The 22,356-nt window shown below is 43.2% G+C and overlaps 1 protein-coding gene across 9 annotated transcripts in view; it reads right to left on the bottom strand.

Annotated features, from left to right (window-relative positions):
* Positions 1–8,591: 8,591 nt before the first annotated feature.
* The window catches only part of TULP4 (TUB like protein 4), a 177,042-nt gene continuing 163,277 nt past the window's right edge, over positions 8,592–22,356 (bottom strand). For 8 of the 9 annotated variants that reach the window (XM_055714345.1, XM_055714342.1, XM_055714350.1 and 5 more), the window contains 2 exons: positions 18,365–20,937; positions 8,592–16,580 (listed from right to left, as the gene is read on the bottom strand). In XM_055714345.1, the coding sequence (XP_055570320.1) occupies positions 16,464–16,580; positions 18,365–20,937 (2,690 nt within the window). In that variant the 3' untranslated portion in view covers positions 8,592–16,463. The remainder of the gene's footprint in view (positions 16,581–18,364; positions 20,938–22,356) is intronic. The other variant, XR_008732847.1, reaches the window with a different exon arrangement.

Raw genomic sequence — 22,356 nt, 5'->3', positions numbered from 1 at the left:
TGAGATCACTTGGTCCATTCATAATCCATTTAAAGCACACCTCGTTCACACTAGTTATTGCTAATCTCTTTACTGGGACTCTAGGCATTATTTCATCAAATGCCCTGTGAATGGAATTTTATCTACAAATTGAGGTAATAACCTCAAATAATGGTGTCAAAGGACACAGTGGGATAAGATCTCTTTTTTTCTCCATAATAACATATCACCTAAAATTATTTTCTCATGGTTTACATCCTTATACTCCAGTTTTTGACTGACTCCTCTATCATCTTTTTTTATTATGTTGCCTGCTGCTGGGGCCAGCATGGCTGGCCTGCTACCTACTTCCTTTTTTTCAAATATTGTGAGCTCAGCATTTTCTCAGGCTCCTGAAATTTCTCAGACTATATAAAATTCATTAAAAATGCACAGCAGTTGGCTGGAACTCCCTTTCGCCCACTCTGTGCCATTCTTGATAAACTAGCCAAGTCTCAACCTTTTGAAAAAAGAATGAAACAGGGTGAACTGATACAGGTCAATTCTGGTTATTACTGCAAGTCATTAACTATATTGTCTGAAGAACGCATTTGGCAGGACATTTAATTTTGTACTTTAACTTGCACTAAATTTACCCATCTATTTTAGCAGAGAAGGAAGGAAGGTGTTGAGTGTGCTCAAGTCTAGCAATATGTTCTCCAACCGTAAGCAGTATGTGATACCATCTTGCATCGTTCAGGGTGACAAATTATAGCTCCCACATTTTTTCTTAAAGTTAGCTCATGTACTTTGTAGCTCATGTACTTTGTAGCAAGATATTTTTTTTAGACCTAAAATTGCAGAACTGGCTCTGGAGCTTGGAATCTCTTGACATGCTGCCTAATGCCTCCGTGTATCTTTTGCCTCCTTGTATCTTTTGCCTCCTTGTGTGAGAAAGGAATTTCTTTAGAAGCATTTTATTTTGGGGCTGTACAGCAAGTTTCAAGCTATAGTAGGATTCAATCCAGTTATTGCTGTCCACAAGAGAGCTGAGAATTATTGAAATTACATCTCTTCGGATCAGTCACAGTTTAAATCCACTTCCTGGGTACCGCTCAGCAGATCTGTACTGTGGGCAACTGGACACAACACAGTTTGCTTTTTCACATCTCTGCAGTGCTCTCAAGACCCAAATTCTTTGATGATTCAAGCTGTCTCTCCCAACTGCCTGTGGGTGTACTGTCTGGTCCCTCAGGGAATTACCTTGAATATTCCTCCTGCTAGTTTGCTCAAATTCACTGCTTTGCAGTCCCAGGTGATTTCTGTTGCGGCAGGGATCCGTGTTTCACATTTACTTTATTTTTGTGACATACCGTAAGACTCTTATTGCAGTCTGCAGCTCCCTGCTCACCTCTGGCTCTCCAAGATTGTATTTGGTCCCTACAGCTGCAGTCTGTATGTTCATTCATCATCTGCTCCATAGGAAAATCTCCCTCTCGGTGAACTCATGCAGGCATGATGAAGTAGGGTGAGCTGACCCACTTCCCTATTCCTACCACAGGTGCACCCCAGAAACTGGTGTTTGCCTTGGGGATGCTCCCTCTTCATTCTTGATGCGCTGTTATGAAAAGCCCCTGCCTCCCCACCACACTGTGACCATCACTGATAGATCAGGTTCCTTTAAGGCTCACCGGTATGCTGCATGTATCAAGTGCTAGAAAGCCAGTGTTGCATTGAAGTTGGCTTTAATTTTTTTTTTTCCTTTTTAATTGGCTTGACGAATATATCAAAGGAGATAAAGAACAGGACAATAAAAAGGGAAGCTATTAGAATGCAACACTGAGGAGCTGAAATGGTGCCTTATTCAATCACTCTGAGCCAGGCAGAGACAACCGTTATAGGGCTTCTCCGTGTCACTGCGTCAGGGAAGTCATTATCAGGAACCATCTGGGAGGAAAATCCAGTTAACTGGGTGAGCTTGCTGTGTGTAAAGCTCCTGGGAGTTGCATTCAGCTCACAGAGTTAATGAACCAAGGTCAGAAAATTCAGCTGCTGGTGCCATTTGAAGAAGCAAAATTTAACAATGTTCTTTGAAGACGTCAGTGTTGCTGGACTTTGTTCAGATCCTACAGCCTTTGGTAGCTTCAAAGTGATGATGAAGCTTTTCAATATGGTGCCCTGACTGTTGTTGATGTAGTTTTGTGCTGTAACATTTAAGCTTTACATATTTACCAGTCAAAATCTGACTATTAATAAGAATGATATATACATTCATTGTTTAAAAGCACCATAAACAGACAACATAGAATCTTACAAGTGGTTTATAGTATGTGGATGTGTTAAGGGAAAATACTATTTCAAACAAAATAATTTACATCCATGTCTTACAAATCTTCAGTGAAATGATTATATCCATTTTCTCTCGTCATCTTTAATCTTCTGGTGGGCAGAGAGTTGCAGTTTGCACCTCTTTGTTCAAGCAAAGGCATTACTGATTTGGACATGTGCATTGACCATGGAGGACACACCTGATAATAAATGTGAAAAGCAGCCATGGTGGTGATGATCCAAACATCCACTCCCTGTTCAGATTCTTCTGGGTGTCAGCTGTTTAGCCACAACTTGCAGGACTGAGCAAAAGAGGTTTGCGCTGCAGCAACTGCCTCCAAATTCCAGTGTAAACATACACAGTGCAAAGTGACATGTGCATGCCCAAAGACAGCTGGGACCTACTTCACTCATTTTGGAAGAAAGGATAATAAACTTGTCTACACCAAGTACTGCCCATCACAGGATTTCACAACACCTATGTTTCGATGACATGTGATGAAATTACTAGTGCCTGGAGCTACACCTGCATGCGTTTTCTGTCTCCCAACTTTCCCTCACTTAGCAGTCTGAACATCCCAAACAAGACACATAGGCTTGTTTCAGCTCCACAGACATCAGCCTCAGAGGAGCATTCGACTCCATGGATGCCCGTGAATCTTGTCCAGGCTTGTGTTCCAATCATCTGATATTCTGGCCAAGATGTAAAATTGCTGCATTCGAGGCTCAGCTCAAGGACAATTACATCTTCAGGGGTAAGTGTGGCTGATTTGTACCCGTCCCTTGAGGCACTGACGGCATGCAAAAAAGTCCATCAGCTTTTCAATAAGACAATTTAGGAACTCTGAATTTTTTTCACGTCACTGATTAGCTCAGGGACTCATTTATGACATGGAGAATTCAGCACATAAATGTACTCTCTTTTGCCACAAATTGGATGAGGGCTGAGTTCCTGATGGGTTCAAAACCCTTTCTCTATTGCTACAGAGTTCTGTTCTTGAAATGAACGCATGCTTTGTATCCTGTTGCACATCTCTGCACCTTTTATTTGGCCATCTTTTTGGAAATACCAAACATGACATAAATTTTGCAGCTTCTGTTATCAGCTGGGTAGTGCTAACGACCTGGTGATATCAACACTTAGTTAACATTGTTCATTCTTTGGACTAAATGCATTCTGTAGTAACAGAGACGATGATCTCAGTAGGAGTCACACTTGTAGCCCATTCATTGTCACCAGTCCCAGGGAACACACAGGAACTCCTTTAGCTCTCTGTGTTGCACAATTAATATTTTTCTCAAGAAATGCTTCCAGCATTCTTTTCTGAGCACTTTCCAACTCCATTCTTTCTGTTGGTACTTGAAAACATCTTATATTTCTACTTGGACACCAAGTTGTAATGCATCTATGAAGGTGAATCATGCCTAAAACAATTCCTCCTGGTACCATTATGTGCTGCTTCCATAACTCTACATACTTTAATAGGGTACCAACACCACCAGAGAGGAAACTGGCCAAGCAGTTAACAGACTGACAGCATCTGCCTCATTAGCACTGACTACATTTATCTCATGCCCTCAAACTTTGCAAACAAAGCTTCAACACCCACCTAGTATTTTAAAGCCATATGTGCTTACAGGTCTTCATGAGTTACCTTGAAATTAATCAGTTAAATCATGGCTGTCAGTTGTTTTGCATGATTACTAACTCATTCATATAATTACTGCCTAACAACTATTCTGAGAGCAAATTTCATTGTACATCCTATTCTTTGAATCTCTTCAGCTGATTACTTCGTAATTGCCTGCTACAGTAAGATTCTTCCAGAAGAATGCGGAGATCCAATTTAAAGACACTTGACATCATCAGTTGTCTGTAAAACTCTACTCAAAACCATTTAAAATGTGTTTTTTTGATTAAATTGTTCTCAACTTTGTCTGTCTCTTGCACTCAGTAATCTATACATAGTAGACTAATGCAACAACTTTGGGAGTGTGATAAACACTGCTTTATCCTCATGAATTCCATGTTTTGGTCTTTCAGACCTGGCCTCCAGCTTAGGACAGCTGCAGGTTTTGGATCTGTTCTTCATTGGCTTGCTAATAACTTCACAGATGCAAGCAATCTTGCTATGAAGCTGCTCATTGTTACCATCTTTGGATAACGATATTTTCCTAATGGATGTCAATTGCTCTTAGTATGCAACATCTTCTATTTCAGAATATTTGAATTTTAGATCATCATTCTCACCATATAGCATTTTATTTTGATTTCTCTTCACATTGAATATTCACACAGTAAAAATTTCCACAAAAAAACCTTCTGTGGCCACTACCTTTCTAGCGATGATGGCAGGCTGACCACCACTGTAGATTTTGCATTGATGTACCTGAATACAAGTTATTTACACTTATGCATCAGCGTAAGTTTTGTTCTTAGTTCTTCTGAAGTAAGGTACATTCTGTCTCACATGCTGCTGATCCCTCTGCCCCCCAACAGCTTCACTGACTTCCAGAAGCCTCTCTTTTCTCAGTTGCTACTGCCATACTCTTTGGAGAGCTCTTTCATCACGCATATACCGCAGTACTTCTGATGATACTCAGTTAGTGGCACTTTACTCTCACTCGAGTTTTCCACAATCTCTAGAAGTGGAATTTAATTGGGGATTCTGGCAGCTCTCCAAAGATGCTGCTCTCTCAATTTATGGCCTGTGGGCACACTTCATCAGCATCTGGAACTTCTGAAATTCATAGCACAACTTCCAGTATGAATTATACATATGCCACCGTTCTTTGAAAATGTCCACTCTTCCTTCACACTCACTGATATGTTCTGTTGATCAGACACTATTCAAATTGCTAAAATCTGTATATTCTTTTAAACGGCATATAAAATTATTAGTTTCACATAAACAGGAATACTAGCATTGGATTTAGGAACGAAACTGGAATCTTGGCTTTAGTGACTCTCTTAAGCCACACAAATAAAGCCTGTCAAAATGAATGTTTGCCACCTCAGATTATACTAGCTACCACATCAGCTCAAGGAGAAGAATCTTCAGGTATGTTCATAGATATGATGAAAACAAGGATGCTTCTCTCATTAGAAAGCATCATAAAATGAGATAGAGAAATCACTTAAAAGTCAAAGCAGTTACGTGACTTCTGAAGATGAGATTCTGCATTTGGCTGCCTCTGCCTAAGGCAATTAGAAGCCTCCATGATGTTTAAATCACCTTTAGTATCTTCCCTTGGCTGTAACTGCCTCATATAGACTATTCTCCAAAATAAACATCCTTTCTGATTACAAAAATGTAAAAAAGTTCTAAATGGCTTTGAAAGGAAAAGGAGGAAATTAATCTCACCAAAACTGTGCAACAAAGGGAAAAAAAGATACTCTTTAAGTGAGAGGACTATCACCACAGAGTGCAATGAGAAAGGAGAAGAACAAAGAAATGCTACTCAGTGCAGTTCAAATTCAACTTTCCTCCTTATCCATGGGGAAGTCAGAAACAGAAGAAAATGTGGAACAGCTGGGAAGGATAAAAATATCAGGAGATGCAACAAAGCAAAGCATTCTCCCCTATCAATAGGTTTCCCTTTGATGAAACAAAAAAAGATTTTAAATGTGTGTGTTTTAAACAGAACAAAAAATGAGAATATGCAACAGACAGGTATAATGGATGAGGAGCAAGATGAAAGCTCTGAGATGAATCTCCATTGTTATGAAGTGCTGCTTTTTTTTTTTCCTGGTCCTGTACAGCTCCCTTACAACTAGGTAATTACTTAGCTCCTGACTCTACACCATTAAGATTACAAAATGAAAACTGGGCTGCTGTTGAAAAACTTAGCAGTATAGAGATTGCTATTTTATTATGGACAGTTATTTTGGTGGTAACGCCAATAAAAAATAGAATATGCCATTGACCAGAGAACATCAACAAAAAGCTCATGATCTAGTCAGCAGTTCATACATACAAGCTTATCTGTATGTATAGCTGCTGCATTCCCAGCTTCTTTTTAAAAAGCCCCTGCTTAAATATTGTTCCCTCATGTCTGCACACATCCTGACCTCTAAACCAGGCAGCATAAATAGAGGGCACTGGGCACAAACAGCCCTTGTGTTCACCTAAATCTTAAAAATAAGATAGCACCATTATCAACAACCACCACAACTGTGTATTAAAAAAACCAAATAAATGCTGTTAATCCCTCTAGGGAGGCAGGAAAATGATCACAGGAATCTTTCTAGGATATTTCCTTAAAGGCTCAAAAAATTTTGTTTACTGCACCCCCTGTTAATTGATAACTTTTGCATTTGCATCACTAGTTAGTTACAGCTCCAGTGTTCTCATCTAGTCACACTTCTGTACCAATGCAGAGAAGGTGATGCAGCAAACTATAATTTATTTACAAACTACAAGTAACTCCATGTGTTAAATTTAGCTGGCTGCACCCAGCAGTGAGGGGCTTTCCAAAAACCATCTTCCAGAAAAACAAGCCAAACTGCATTAGCTCAGTTCCTGAGCAAAGGAGACAGAGATTGTTACCCTGATTGCATCAATTACCAGTGCTGTAGTTGGCAGAACCCCCCCAAATTACCATGAAAAAAGGGCAGGGAAGCAGAAGATTACTATATTTTAAGTCAATAGCCAACACAAAGAAGGAAAAACCTGAAAACTGCTTGAACCTCAATCTAAAACTGCATGAATCAGCTTAGTTCAGCCAGCCAGTTACTAGCTCAGGGAAACACCAAAACTAGCCAAAGCACAAAAAGCACAAGGCCAAAGCAGAGTGCCATCACCAGAAGCTATAGTGCCGTTCCATTTCTCTGTCTCCAAACATAACAAGTAATTTCATCATTTCTGCATTTCAGTAGAAGTTTAATTTTACCCAAAACCTCATCTAGAGCTCCAGGAGATTTCATCAGTGTTGGCAGATCCCCAGCACCCATTCCCTGGCTAGAAGAGGACTTTTCACAGTTGCAGTGCAAAGCATTCAGACACAACGCTGGGAATCCTCCCCCTTCTCCTCATTCCCAGAGACTGACACTCCAGGTTTAAGAAGCTTGTTTTAGAAACACCGGTGTACAAACGGTGACACTGGTTCACAGTGATCCCAGTGTTTTGTCTCCTACAACAGTCATTTGCAGATTTCTTGGGAAGAGTGAGAACAGAGCAAATTCATATGGTATTTCCCCCAGTACTCTTCTAGTCTCTGACTATTTTCAGCTCAGGGAACTTTCTGCTCCTGTTGTAGTTTGTTCAGTTCCCAGTGGAGCTCTCTTTCACTCATGTTTCCAGTCTCGCCTGATTTCTTGTAAACTTCTTGTATCACAGCATCCTTTAGCAAAGTGGCTTTGGCTACTCACCTCTCCTTGAAGAACCACCTCCTTTTATTTGATTTCCTGTCCGACTATTATTTCACTTTATTTTAGTTTTGTAGTTCCTAGTTTTTCTGCAGGAAGACACAACCAACAGACAGTCCCTCCCCACCTTTCCACACTACACCTGTTCTGGTGGCTCTCTAGTAACCCCTTTACGCTATCTTTTCCAGGGTGAAGGGTCCTAGCTTTTGCAGTCATGCCTCATGTAGAAGTTGATTTGTGTCTTCCATTGCCCTTCTGTGAATCCTCTAGATCCCTACCATTTTTGAGACAACGGGACCAGTACGGCATCGTATGTGAAGTGTGGTGAACTGCAATTTTATACAGTGATACTGTATTTTCTCCTTCGCCATCAGTTCTTTTCCTAATCAATACCAATATTTTATTTTCTTCTTTTGACTGTTGCTGAGCACCAGCTTCATGTATTCCGGGAGTTATCCACCAAACTCTCAGGTCTCTCCTGAGTAGCAGGGATCACTACAGAGATCTACTGCAAAAGTGAAGGTAGGACTGTTTTGTTTTCTGCACGTGTATCACTCTACATTTTCCTACACCAAGTTTCACCTACCATTTTATTGCCAAGCTTCACAAAGACTTTTCTAAGATTCTTGACAACTGGCCCTTGCCTTTACTATTTCGAATACCTTCACATCCTTACTAAACTTTGCAGCTCAACGTTCAAACTCATTTCAAGGCCACCCATGAATACGGTGAACAGGTGAGAATCCAGCACAGACCCCTGCAAAACTCCACCGGTAACCTGCATCCATTATGAGGATCCATACCAGGACTCTCTCATTTGTGCCACAGCTGGGATGTTTATCATGCAAGGTAAGCTACTTTGCTACCCTTTTTCCCCCCCCCCCCCCCCCTCAGCGCCCAGAATGCTTGTTTTAGTTAAAAACCAGAGAATGAACACTGGCCATCACAGCATTTTATTCTGTTGTTAAAGATGACAGGACAGAGGAATCCCTCGTGGTAATGTTAAAGTTTCCAGTATATCAATGACAAAATGAGAAGTACTACAAACCCCAAAGGTAATTTCCTTAAAAAGGAAAGCAAGCAGAAGAGAAATAGCATAAGAATCAGCTGATATCCAGGCAGACAGGAACATTATTACCACGAAATCTTTGCCACCCATCCTCCCATATGAATGACACAAAGTATGATGAGCTGGTAAATACCTCAGGTTCAGTGGAACTTGTGGATACAGTTATCGAAAAGAGAAAGCATAACGGCATCTAGCTATTTATTACTCAGGTCATTCCAGTGCAGATTTGTCATCTGCTTTAAAATTATTGAAGGTGCTCGATGAGATGCAGAATGCAACGAAAACAAGTCAGGAATGTTCTAGTCTGCAAAATTTTATTAAGCAACAGCTGGACAACTCTTACAACTCCAAATCATCAAGGAAAAATAGGGCAATCAGTCTATCTCTCAGTTATGTAGACAGTAAAGAATCTGGACAAACCACATTTTTATAGGGAAACCAACAATGCTTTCTAGGCACCTCCTGCAAAATCTATTACACAAGATACATAGAAGGAGAGGCAGATCAGGGTAGTTTTTAAGTCCAATGGAAAGCAGGTATACCACGGTATACTGAGGAAAAAAAAAGAAAAAAAAAAAGAAAACTTGAGATTCCAAAAAATGTATTTAAAAAATAGCATAGGTATGTAAAAGTACACAAACTGTGTACCAAATTTTTAAAAGCCTTAAGAAAAACATGCTGGGCTTCCTAGCTTAAGAATGCATGCACCTGCATGGGTATATGCTCATTAAATAATAATAAAAAAATTTTCTAAAATCACGTTCAAAGTTATAGTACCAAAATAATGCATTTATAAACAAATGCAACTCCCCTTCTTTTTCAGGAAACACTACAGTGCCTTTTCAATCAAATGCATCCCCATGCTATTCCACAACACCATATATTGTATCTACAATAAACAATGAGATCTTGAACAGACATACCCTTCCCCAAACGCACAACACACAAAAAGAAGCAGTGAATGCAGAAATAGTGAAACGAAAGGCAACCAAAGGCAAAACATGTATCAAGCAAACAAAGGAAACAAAGGGAAAATTAGGAAAGTTCTGAACAAATATCTTGAGACAACATAGGTAGGAATTACAAGCTGAGCACTGTTCCAATGAAATACTTGAAACTCAGGTGTCTGCACACTGGTAAAAAATGTTTCTTCTTTATTATTACTTTAATCTCAATCTGTATCTTAAACCATCTACTTGGCCAGTAAGATAAATATTCCACAAATAGACAACATTTGTCAGGATTCAGAATTGCTGAATCAGATCGTATTTTTGTATTTGTAATAATGTAAACTGGAGGGCAAGGATTAAGAATAAACTGGCAGGCTTTAACATCATACCACCTGATTTTTTTGTTTAACAATCTGGATAGGCGTTTGGTGTTTTCATTTATTTAATTTTAAGTTTCACAAAATCATGTTGTTCTGATCCTGCAGTCAGGTCTGGGTCAGCAAACCTGTGTGCTTGCATACTGCTGCACAACAATCAACTTGCCTTGAAGCACAAATTTCTCACTATGGAACCATTTGCAAAATCAGAAGTTGAAGGGTGAAGTTTTTAATTTTCTTAGCAAGAATTGCTTCACTGAATCCGATTTCATTCTTTTATTTGGTTAATTGTCTTAAAAATCTAATTTTCTAGATGCAGCAACAATCAAACTGCCTAAAGAAATTACCTCCTGATCCTTCTTCAGAGATATCAGGCAACACACAAAGCTAAGTCTTTTAATCTTAAAACATCTCTGTAGGATGTTTTTAGAAGAAAATTAAATAAGTACAAAGATATAAAATAATTCACATAGCCCATTGTTCACAAGTAGTAACTAATCTTATTCTGTTGAGAATGGTGCATGTAAATTCTTGCAAAGAGGACCTGTGGTGCCTACCTGCAGACTACTCCTGAGGACAGGAGGACTGCAAATTGGTATTTGCTGATGGAGGATTGTGCTTGCCTTAAGATGAAAGGACTTGAAAATGAAAAAATTCATCTACCAGAATTTTTTCATTTTTGTTAGCAGCACGGTAACACTTGCACTCTTATACTGGGAAAAACATGCCAATCCCTAAATAACAAACAGCTTGCTCTCCTGTGATGGAATCCTAGAAATGGGAATAAAAGACAAAAATCTGAATGACTACTCTGTGGCCAGGTTTCTACATCTAGCATTCTTCAAGAGAGGGTTATACGGAACTATCAATATAGTTGTTGGGTAATGCTTTATAATTTTCTTAAGTGGACATATTGGTGATGTAAGTCATTCTTACTTTATAACCACACAGAAATGGGAAAGTCCATTTTGGGTTGGATTCTACTCTCTTATATACCTTGGTGTAACCATGTAGTGAGGCTAGCAGTCAGCGGTCTGTCAGTGTGCCACGCAAGTGACTCGCATTACTAATCTCCAAGTCAGATCTACCAGTCTGGAGTGGTTTGGGCAGTGCAGAAATTTGCAGTTTCTAAACTGTTGGCTCTGGGAAACAGCTAGTGAAAACTTACTGTCTCCTCTCTGCTTTCTCTCTATCAAATCAATTTTTGTACTTGCTAACTTCTTCATGTGAGGATTTAAACTGTTTCTGACAGGTAATAGGGCACCAAGATTACATAGGATCACACACATCAGGCTGTAAAAAACAAATGCACAGAAATTGTCTGAGGCAATGACCAGGCAAGCTTTGAAATCTGTTTGGAATTTCTGAGAGGACACTAAAAAGACACACCAAGGAAAGTCTGGACCCACAGAAGGTCTAGGCTCAAGGCTTCAGCCAAGTCAGATATCTTTTCTGACATCTGTAGACCTTCAAGTGTCTTCATAAAAACAATGCAACAAAACTGGAGAAAGAAACGTTGGAACTGTTTTACTCGTGGCTGCATCACAGGAAGTTTATCTGCGATGAACCTGTGTGCAGATTTACAATATTCAGGCAGCCCATGGCACATGTTACTGCTGCGTCTGGAACTGAGGGCAAAATTGTTAACATGTTAATTCCCTTTTTTCCTCTTTCACCCTCCTCTTTCTTGTATTTTCTTAGGGTGTTGCAGAAACGTGATATCCTCGCTGTTTCAAGCTAAAATTCGCCACTCCACACACGGTGCACTTCCTACCAGACTTCAAGTATCAATTCTTAGACTCTCTTAGGAGCTATATTTCAAGGACATCAGCCATATTTTTTCAAAAGGCAACTCCAGTGGGGCAGATTCTGATTCCAAATGGCCACCACGGCCACTGGCTGGCATTGGGGCTTTCTCTGCCCAAAGCTGCTGCAGCCAAACCCCATGGCAGCTTCACGCTGCTCTTGGCACAGACCTGGAAGGACGAGTGGAGGAATGCCTGCTCCACCAGGTCTGTGATGGAGCACGCTGAAGACGCAAAGCTGCTGCAGGCAGCATCAGGGCTCAGCTCCACCAGCCCTGCACAGCGCTAGCTCAGCTATCAGAAGCATTACAGCTGTGTTGGAATCAGCAGAGCCCAGCTGAAAGAAGGAATGTTGTTAGTCTGAGCAGAGGAAAATGCATCTACTGCTACACTATTTCTTGTGCCTCAAGTAGCTTATTCCAAGCTAACTTGCTTGTATCTCCGCATAGCGCTGAATTATGCCATTGCCAAACCCTACTAAACTGTGCAATGAACTTCTTACAAACTGACCATATATCGCTATACCCTCTTTTATCATGTAACCCACCTTATTTTATTTCTCAAGAAAAAGCACTGTGCTAAGAGGGAAAGCAAATCAAGTCTGGTATTTCGAAAACCACCCCCAACTGAAATATATAGTTAGAAGAAAAGGAGGAAAGCAGTGAAGAAGGACAGATTTCTGCAGGTCCCAAAGAAAACATCTATACTCTTCGTCGTCTACACAGTCCTCCACGGCAAACTTGTTGCATTCAGCTGCCAAAAAAAATTTTTGCCTGCCTGCATTATGAAATTTTGTATATCTAGCAAATACAGGTCTTCCTATATGCATTTTTAACTTCTTGCACCAAAACATACTGCTAACAAACAATTACTTACAAAGATGCTCTTTAAATATAAATAAGAAAGTGTATATAACTCACTGATACATAGTAATAAAATAATCCCTAAATCACTTATTACATTATGCAAGATAAATAATTTGGGTTTTGGACATGAACCGGAAATCTGCATTAAATTACCCTAAAAAAAACCCCAACACTCAAAACTCCCTAAAAACCCCACAACCAAGCCCCCCAAAACCCAAACCAACTAAAAACTCATAAACCCCCAGACTGTTACAATTATTGCACAACTAAAAAAAACAAGCTTTGGAAAAAACATACTTAACTAATGGAAATTACTGTACGTATAAAAGAACTAGGTATTTCTGAACACTTTGCTACATTCTTCCTAGAAGAACTTAGTTATCTACATAAAACCTGTGTTTTACTAATGAAATATAAAATGTAACTTCTTTTGGTTGAATGCAATAGTGATTATTTGGGGGGGCTTTTAAATTTGTTTCCTATATTGTATCTCAATGACAAAGAAAACAACTGTCACATTCACTTGTTCTCTGTATAATTTAGGACCCAGTTGCATCAGACATTTACATAATTTCCATTCCTTTTATTAAAATTCTAATATATTTGAGAGTACTTTCTCTCTCTAATACTGGCTATTCTCTACACAATTAAGATCCTCAATTAAAGGGACTCTCTTGAATTATTTTCAAAAAGATAAAAGATTATCTTATCCTATAGCATTTTCTGACAAGTAAATGGGAAGGATGTGGGAAATCTCATTTATTTTCCTAATTTTTGATAATTATTCCTTGTGCTTTGCTGGGGCAAAACCTGGGTATCTTTCTATGCCAAGGTTCTTTGTTAAGTGCCGTCAGAAGGATGCAGTCATGACCTGGGCCAATGAAACCAAATCGCTCCTTGTTGTACTGGGTTTAATTTCTTGGTTCTCTGTTAACATAAAACTGCCAGTAACTGGAAAAAATTGGCAACGAACCAAGTGAAGAGGAATACCGTTCTCTGGAAGGTTAAAGAAACTGCATGCAGAAGTCCTTCTATATAGATTAGATTTTGTTCAGAAAAAAAGACATTCATGTTGTTTCCATGTACTGACAATTTTGGCTTAAAAATACAGGTGATGTTTCTTCCAGCTGAAGGTTTCTGATGTGGCTGAGTGGCCTCAGCAACCAAGCAAGCAAGCAAGGAAGCCATGGTATGTTTCTTCTCTTACAGTGTTCAGTGTGTGCCTATAATACTCTAATTAGGGTATGACTGGTTAGCACAGACCTTGGAGCAGGTGAGGACTCTCATCAGCCAACTTTCCTCTTTGTGTACTGGAATCAGTGGACCGAGAATTCAACCTGCTGTTTGTACAGCATACAACTCAATATAGACAAAGGGCTTAATAGTGTTTCCTCCACACAAAACCCAAGGGAAACATTTTAATTGATTTTAAAGGGACCAGAACCAAATCCGTCTTAGTTCCTCTGTTCCACACACATTATACGTACAGGCACACAAACTGCTCAATAAATCAGGCATGTGAGAAAGAATACAAATGGGCCCAGACAACTGATGGAAACAAACTTCATTAATTAAAGCAAACAACAATCTGCTAGATGTCAAGAGGAATGATGTGCCTGACCACTCCCACACTCAAACAGAAGTTGCTGAGCTTTGGGATAACAGAGACATGGTACCATCTACCTCCCTCCTTCCTTCCTACCTCTCTCCAAGAAAACCATCTTGCAGGTGTTTTTTTCTGGACTTACCCTGTGGAACATGACCTGTGGATGATCTGCCCCGTCATCTCCCTTGGCAACTCCCTGAAACTCCCCTCTGCGACTGGCATTACTCCTTCCGTGCTGTACACCTCTAGAAGCCTCAGCAGAGCAGAAGTTAAAAGCATTTTGGTAACTTCTACTACAGCAGGATCTTATCTTAAGCAGTATGTTCTTCTAGAACAAATAAAATGCAACACACATCTGCCCTACCATTAGGATTTAAGAAAAGCAAAGAGAAAATCACGCCTATTCATCTTAAGTTATATAGAATTTTTCAAGTAAGAAGCTGAAATTGTGGATGAAAGACAAAGACAAAGCAGCCATCGACACCTCAACCAGCATACCTTTCTCAGTGTGCCTTTCACTTCAAACAGTAATTTCTGCAGGAAATCTGCAGTTACGTTTTGTAATCTAATGTCCAAATAATTACATTAATAGTTTTGGGCTTTCTGTATTACTGGGGAAACTACTTCCATATCAAAACATATTCTGTAGCAAAATGCAGGCAAGGAGGAAAGAGAGAAAGCAAATAAATATGTGCACAACACGTGGACAACACAGAAACTCTTCTGTCCAAGCAACCCTTTTGAAATGCTCAACAGGTCTGCATGTCCAACAGAAAGAACTGCAGAGTCATGCTATAGTTATTAAGCTTTCCTCTGTAACACTCCATGCAAACTTTGGCTTCCTGCTTTTAGCTGGAGTGTTATAATCTCAAACCACAGTCACAAAGCCTACTCAAGTAACAAGGTGATAAAAGGGATGATTCTGTCCAATTTTTCCTTCCTCTTTCAACTCATTCGTTCTCCAGCCAGCCATGATGTTTTCCCTGTAATGAAATTGCTTTCCTGATGAAAATGCTTCTTGTAATCACTTGCTACACTTCTGTCTCCTTCCTAATTCAAGTGCTCATCACTGTTGTAGAACTTGATTCACACTGATTGCTAAGAAGACTGAATACACTGGGCCTTCTTACTCACTCAAAATACTTTGTTTGTAAAGTGGTAAACACATTTAAATAAGGAGCATGTACAGGCATGGCCTCAGAAATACATCTGGTCACACCGTACCCCTCCCAGCTACAGGCCAAATCAGAGAACACTGTTGATCAATACGAGCAAAGAAGCAATGCTCACGATTATTTCCTCCCCTATTTTCTGTCACCTACTGGAAGATGTTTATTCCCAACAACAGAAGAAGCAACGCTCATAATGGTTTTCTCCTCTATCTTCTGTCACCTACTGAAAGATGTTTATCCCCAATAACAGCACACAAAACAAGCAGACATCAACTTCTTTGATGCTGTGGGTTTTTAAAACTACCCACTGGTAACAACTTTTCTCTTCTGAATAACACATCATTATTTAGAAATTATACATTGACCTACATAAGCCTCCTTGGAACTTGTGGTGCTCAGTTATTATCAGATATCAGAGAAGAAATACATGTCTTCAAGTATTACAGCTTCTTTTTTTTGCTGCTATTACTGATGTTGTAGTAGTAGTAGTAGTAATACAAACTGGACCAGAAAAAAAGTTACGTTCCCTGTTTTAAAAAGAACAGCATGATATAAGGCAGTCTATCAAAAAGAGCAGTCTTTTTTAATCCCCCTATGAGCTTACATCAGCTACTGTAGCAAACACGGCAGAACCACAACAAGCCAAAAGCCACACTTCTCCACGTAACACTGAATGGCTCCCAACCCTTCGCTCTTTCTGAGACCCAGCACAACGCTTAAAAAGAAAAGAAAACACCTGAAAACAAACAAACAAACAAACAAACAAAACAGGAAACAACCCCCCACCCTCCTCCCCATGACTGATTAGAGTTAATGCCCTTCTGCTGGGCACCAAGAGACTTCCAGTTTTACTGCCGCCTTCTCTCCCAGGCACCTCTGCACACCTAAAGCAGGCTGCCCTGACATTTTCCGGATTGGACTTTATGAGAAGGTTAACATTCTCCTCTCTCCAGTCTCTGCTTGTTCATTTGAGGCGTTGAGTCACATTAGCCAGAGCAACAGCAAAGGCTTGCACTGCAGAAAATGGATACTGAAAGTCCAAAATGTAAGCATTGCCATCAATCCTTCCAAACTGCATCACCTGGGAAGCAGGGGAAGAGGAAAAGGGAAGGAAAAAGAGAACAAAGTCAAAAGAAGTGATCCATAGAAGAGGAATCAGAGACGAAAAGTGCAACCGTTTTGCTCCTTTGTACAAATGCCTCACCTCCTGAGCTAGTATGAATGGGGCTGCTCAGAATGGGGTGTGCTGCCAAGGAAGAGCAAGAGCACTGTCCTAGTGGTCTCTATAGAGTAGCTGACTGCAGTGTTTGATTCTATAGAGTAAATTGAACTTTAAAACACGCTAGACTGTATACAGCATTGGTGTAAGTAGGTTGTCACCAATTCTTCAGCAGATGTGGGTTACACCAGCACCATGCTTTCTGCAGGAAAATGCCACTCTCTCCCTCGCAGAGATCCTATCATCAGCCCATCAGGAAAACAGATTTTGTTTTCAAAGAAAGAAGCTTTCAGGGAAGGGGAATAACCAATCTCCTGACTCCAGCACTTCATAGCTGGTAAGCTTATGTTCTTGGCAGTTCTATTTTCCTTTGCATAAACTTCACTAGCACATAAATTACACTGAGAATGAATTAGCAAAGGGGCAGTAGGAGCTGTCTGAAATGTAAAGCGAGGATAGTCAGGCTGTTCATTGTTCTTCCACAGGGAATATCTGACGTTTGGCCTGTTATTACTGCTTTTGCTTTTTCATTCACTTCATCAGAAGCCCAGATCGTATTTGCTCTACAGTGAAGATTCCTTAGCTAGAATGGAGGCTGTCTGTGCAAGCTGAGTCAGGCTTTGTTCCTCCACCAACAAAACCTGAGGCCAGGTGACTTTGCACAGCTGCCCATGGGCATGTATCCACAGTTATTTAACTGTAGAAGGCAGGCACGTAAATGGCTCTCATCACTGCCTTTTTAATGAGCTGCTGTTACAGACAAACAAAACCAAGAGACCACCACTGGTCATGCATGTTGGATACTTAAGGCATCTAACTCCCAAGTTAAACCAGAGGGAGTTGAGAGCCTTTATGTCTTTAATAAATCAAAAGTGACTTACAGAGATGGGACAGCTGGACAAGGAAATAAATATGTCTCCTGAGTCTCAGTCCAGTGTTCTGCTGACTGATACCACTTAACAGCCTGGGTTTGGTGTAGTAACATCCCACTCAGGCCAAGGTGAGAGAGCCTACAATTAAAAGTTTTTTGAGTTTTTGACCTATCCACAGACCACTCTAGCCACAGGCTAGAAGCAGTTCAGAAGCAGCCCAGGAGCGCTTTGTTCCAGGGAGGGTCAGTGCCTCACTAGCATTAAGAACCAGCCCCAGAGACCTGGTAACCCACAGAGGGAAAATCTGGCATGGAGGGAAGCTAACTACCTGTCCATCACCTCTGCCTTATCTGCTGACTGGCTACCCTTTGTGAGCATTGCAAGAAGGGAGCAGTGTTCACTCAGCTAGCTGTCATCCACAGCCACTGTCACCAAATGCAGTTATGCTGGGGAGATCTGCTACATTTATCACAAAATCTACCTACCTTCAGCCGTGAGAGCCAGTGAGCCTAAAGGAGGCCCTTGTTCCCATGTCTGACTGCAGTAAGACCAAACACATTTCGTACAGTTACTTTACAACTAAACTTCACCCTCCATTCTGAATCTAGACCTTTGCTGGCTGGTTTTTATCAACTACGTGGCAAAGCTTTTTTTCACAGAGCAGCTAACATGAGCAGGAGGCATATGGCTGCATGAGAGGCAGAATTTATGTCTGGCACAGCTTTCCCCCAGCCCCTGCCCCCGCCACAGCCTGCGTATGCCACTCCCTCCTACCTGTCGCCCTTCCAGCTCAATCTGGAAGTTTTTTGCCGACTCCTGGGTCACCCGCCCTCCGAAGTCCAGCTGGTAGACTTGTGTTGCCTCATTCCACAGCGGCTGCTTGTTGGCCATCACATACACAAAGCCTTGGCTCCCCAGCCTCCCATCCTCCTTCTCGCTGGCCTTCCGGCACTTGAATTCATCCAGCTCACTGGCTGTCCTCAAACTCCTTTTGGTTTTCCAACCCTTTTTGCTGCCCTGGCTCTGGTTCATCAGTTCATCCCCGCTGATAAAAAGCTCCGGCTCGCTCTCTGAACTGTCCTGAAACTCGTTTGTCTTGTTTAGCTTCTTGGACTTCAGCTGGTCTTTCTGGCTCTTGACCTTCTTCTTCTCCCTCCCCAGCCGAGGGCTGGATATTAGTGAATTGAAGTCAGTCAGCGTCCTTGCCTCTTTTTTGACCTTGCCCTCGGTGATAGCCTGCACGTTTCCTTCCTCGGCTCGACTGTCCAGGCGCTTCCGGCTCTTCTTGCCGAATTTGTCTGTCCTTTGAGGAACAGGGCTTTCCGTCAAGGAAAGCACCTCCTGGAAGGTGTCTGCTGTCTCCACCATTACCTCTGTGCCCACGTGGCTCTGCAGCTCTGCTGGCGGGGGAGACATCACTGGCTTCTCCACCACGAGGAGCGGCTTGGGGGGCAAGGTGCCCTGGGGGTTCTGTACGGGTGGGCAGGCGCTGTAGGAGCTCCACGGGTGCAAGGCGATCGGTGGCAGCTGTAAACTAGAGCAGGCGCTACTTCCTGGGTACATGGGTGGTAAAGGGCAATAGGAGAGGTTGGGTGGATAACCTGGCTGAAGCACAACTGTGGGCTCCTGCTGTGCAAACTGCGTTGGGGCCAGAGTTTCTTTGGGGGAGCAGGGGGGCTGCATTCCCTGAAGGGGAGGGGCACTGTAGCTTGCTGGGTAAGGTACTCCAACCCCATAACTTGTCTGGAAAGTGGCAGTGGGACTGGTTGGAGACTTTGGGGAAACAAATGGCACTCGAGACATATCCAGATGTTGAGCTTGACCGATGATGAGAGGAGTAGGTTTTAGGGGGTTGGGCACTGCGCTCTGAGATGTCCTTTCCTGAGGAACCCATATCTCTTCACTCACCACAGGGTCCCACTGGTACGGCGGAGGCCGTTTTACACCGAGGGCAGCCTCCGTCAAGGTCACAGGTACGTGTCGTATTGATTTCTCCACTGGGCAGTGCTGAGAAAGGGCCTCATCCTCTGTGAAGGCGGAGTTGATATAATCCGCTCGGTCACGGGAATTGTCAGGCGGGCTCAGCAAGCTGTAGGAGGACTGGGAGGCCAGAGGCGAAGTACTGACGGAGTGAGCAATGACAGAGCTGTGCTGGGAGCCACTCCCCGTGCTCAGATCAGGTCTCATGCCACCAATACTGGAAGTGCTGTTACTAGCGTTGGTGCTAGGGATGTTTCCCACACCACCAGTGCTTGTGTTGCTGCTGCTGCCACCACTGCTGCATTGGCTGCAGGTGTACAAGGCGGTGGGTACTCTCTGCTGGTACTGTGCCGTCACCACGCTGCTCTTGGCTTTTGGGGGAAGTTGCAAGGTGGCTCTCTGACCATCCACCAGCTGAGCCATTTTCAGGGCTGCCTCCCTGCTGTTCCTCCGCAGAGTTGCATGAATGATACTGCTGTCCAGCCTCTGCGCGATGTTTCTGCCCTGGGACAGCTGGCTGGCGATGTCAGGGTAGGGCGGCGGGTCCCCGGTTGGGATGGAGTAGCGGGGCACCGTGAGCCGGTTCAGGGTGGCGCTGGCACAGGGCTGCTGCATCTTCTTCTCAGCAGCTGTGATGCGCAGGGTGGCGGAGCTGCCGGGCCCCGGCAGGGTGTAGGTGCTCTGGGCGCAAAGCATCCTGGTGCGAGGCCGGCACACCTCCTCCACGTTCCCACTGCTGTCAAATGTCGTTATCCGCTCATACCCCAGGGGCGTCTGGTAGTGCCCCGCTGGGTAGAGGGAGAACTCCCCCTTTTTCAGGCAGAGGTCGAGGGGCGGCTGCGGGGGGCCGGGTGGGGGTGGCAGGGCGCTGGTGGGCACGGCAGGGATGGTGCCGGGGTAGGGCGGTGGGGGGTTCATTTTGTTCAGCTGCAGCTCCGGAGCGGCCCCGAAGACGACGGCATCCCCTTCCACCAGCTGCGGTCCTGGCCGCGGGGCCTTGGCCTTGGGTGGCGGCTCGTGCTCGCGGTCGCCGTGGTCCCGCAGGTCAGCCAGGGCGATGATGGGGGCGGCGGGGGGCAGCGGGGCAAGGGCGGGGGGCGGGGGAGCGGTGCGGCCCAGCTCCCCCCCGGCCCCGGGGCCTGGGAAGCGGCTCGGCGCCCCCGGGAAGGGCCCTGCCCCCTCGCCCCCCACCTCGGCCGGCGGGTTGCCCAGCACATCCAGCTGCACGTTCTGGTTGGCCAGCAGCGACTGGACCAGGCCGATGCTCTGTGTGGGCGACATGGCCTGGGCCGAGCTGTGGATGGGGGCGATGGGGATGTTGACGGTGCACGGCGGGCTGCTGGCGGGGGCGCCGGGGGCGCCGGGCACTGCAACAAACAAGACAGCGTGTCACCTGCCGCCCCGGCCTTCCCCCCCAGGGCCCCCTGCAAGTGGTGGCAGTGGCGAGGCCTGCGCTGTGGGGCTGGCCCAGCCCCACGCTGAGGGGCCACCAGCCACGGCGGGCTGTGGCAGTTAGGCGAGTGGTTGGGTAACAGGCACTAGAACAGGGCATTTTCCTGAAGCGGGGTTTCACATAGTTTTGGGTTTTCTTCAGCACTTGTGGAAGACATGCAGGCCGCTAAAAAATGCTTCATGGGAAAATTTCAGAGCAGCACTGACATAAAATTCAGGAACTGGCAGGAATATGTTTTTTAAAGCTAGTTAGAAGAAAAAAACACTGCCCATCTTTTGTACTGTCATTCACTTTACCTTTGACTTTCTGAACTATCTGCTACCTTTAAATACTTGCTGAAGCACCCTGCTGTATTTGCATGGACTGCTATCAGATCCCAAAATCAATGGATCAGACCTTAGTCTGGACAAGTAAGCCAGCCTGTACCCACTGATTCCCACTGCACAATTTCTATTTGTTAACAGCTGGTGACCAACTTTAAAGTAATGTCTCGGGAGTGATGCTTCAGAGGTAAAGTTCAGAGCTCACTTTTGGTCTACACTACGATTCCCATGGACTTTCACAGTCTGAATTGCCACTCACTCATCATCCAATTTTAACTACTTTACTCAAAAGTTTTGCTGAATCAGGACTCACTAGTTTTCAGGGAGCATTTTTTGATAGTAAATACATCAACAACAGAAAGGATAATCCACCCAGAAACCCACAGCTGTCCCTAGTCCTAGCCCCCTCTTCTCTGACCCTAGTCCTAGGACCACTAACGTGGCTTCCTGACGTCCTCCAGGGCTGCTGCTGCCTGATGGTGAGGCACAAAAGTGTCCCCTCTGGCCCAGGATGACTCCCCTCTAGAGCCAGTCAGGTGTCACTGTGCCATGCAGAACCAAGCTTCAGAAGGAAGATGAAATGATGCACCTCAAGCCTGCCCTGATCTGATGGCAGTTATGAGTTTTGGCTTAAAAGTCTGTGTCATTAAAAAAAACCAACGAATAAAAGCCAAAGAAGTGGAGTTAAAAAAAAAGAAAGTCAAAGACCTGCACTGAAATCACTGCATAGTATCTTAAGTATAATGGTCTCCAGACTCCATGAGCTCAGGAAAACTGGAGAATACAGATCACAGCTGGGAAAAAGGAAGTATTATTATCTCTTGAGTATAGTGGGTGGCAAAGCAACCAGTAATGCAAAATGAAAGAAGATGAAACAGAGAGAGAGGAATATGATGGAATGAAATACAGACAAAACTTATAAAAGTTCTTGAAAGAAGATCTGTAAGGAAAAGATGTGAGGAAATAGATGGGAAGTCAGATGGGAAATGTAAGGGGAAGATTTAAGGAAA

Source organism: Falco cherrug, chromosome 6 (assembly GCF_023634085.1).
Source record: "Falco cherrug isolate bFalChe1 chromosome 6, bFalChe1.pri, whole genome shotgun sequence".
Classification (NCBI taxonomy): Eukaryota; Metazoa; Chordata; class Aves; order Falconiformes; family Falconidae; genus Falco; species Falco cherrug.
The sequence above is the reverse complement of the archived record's forward strand: the minus strand, read 5'-3'. Positions and strand labels throughout refer to the sequence as shown.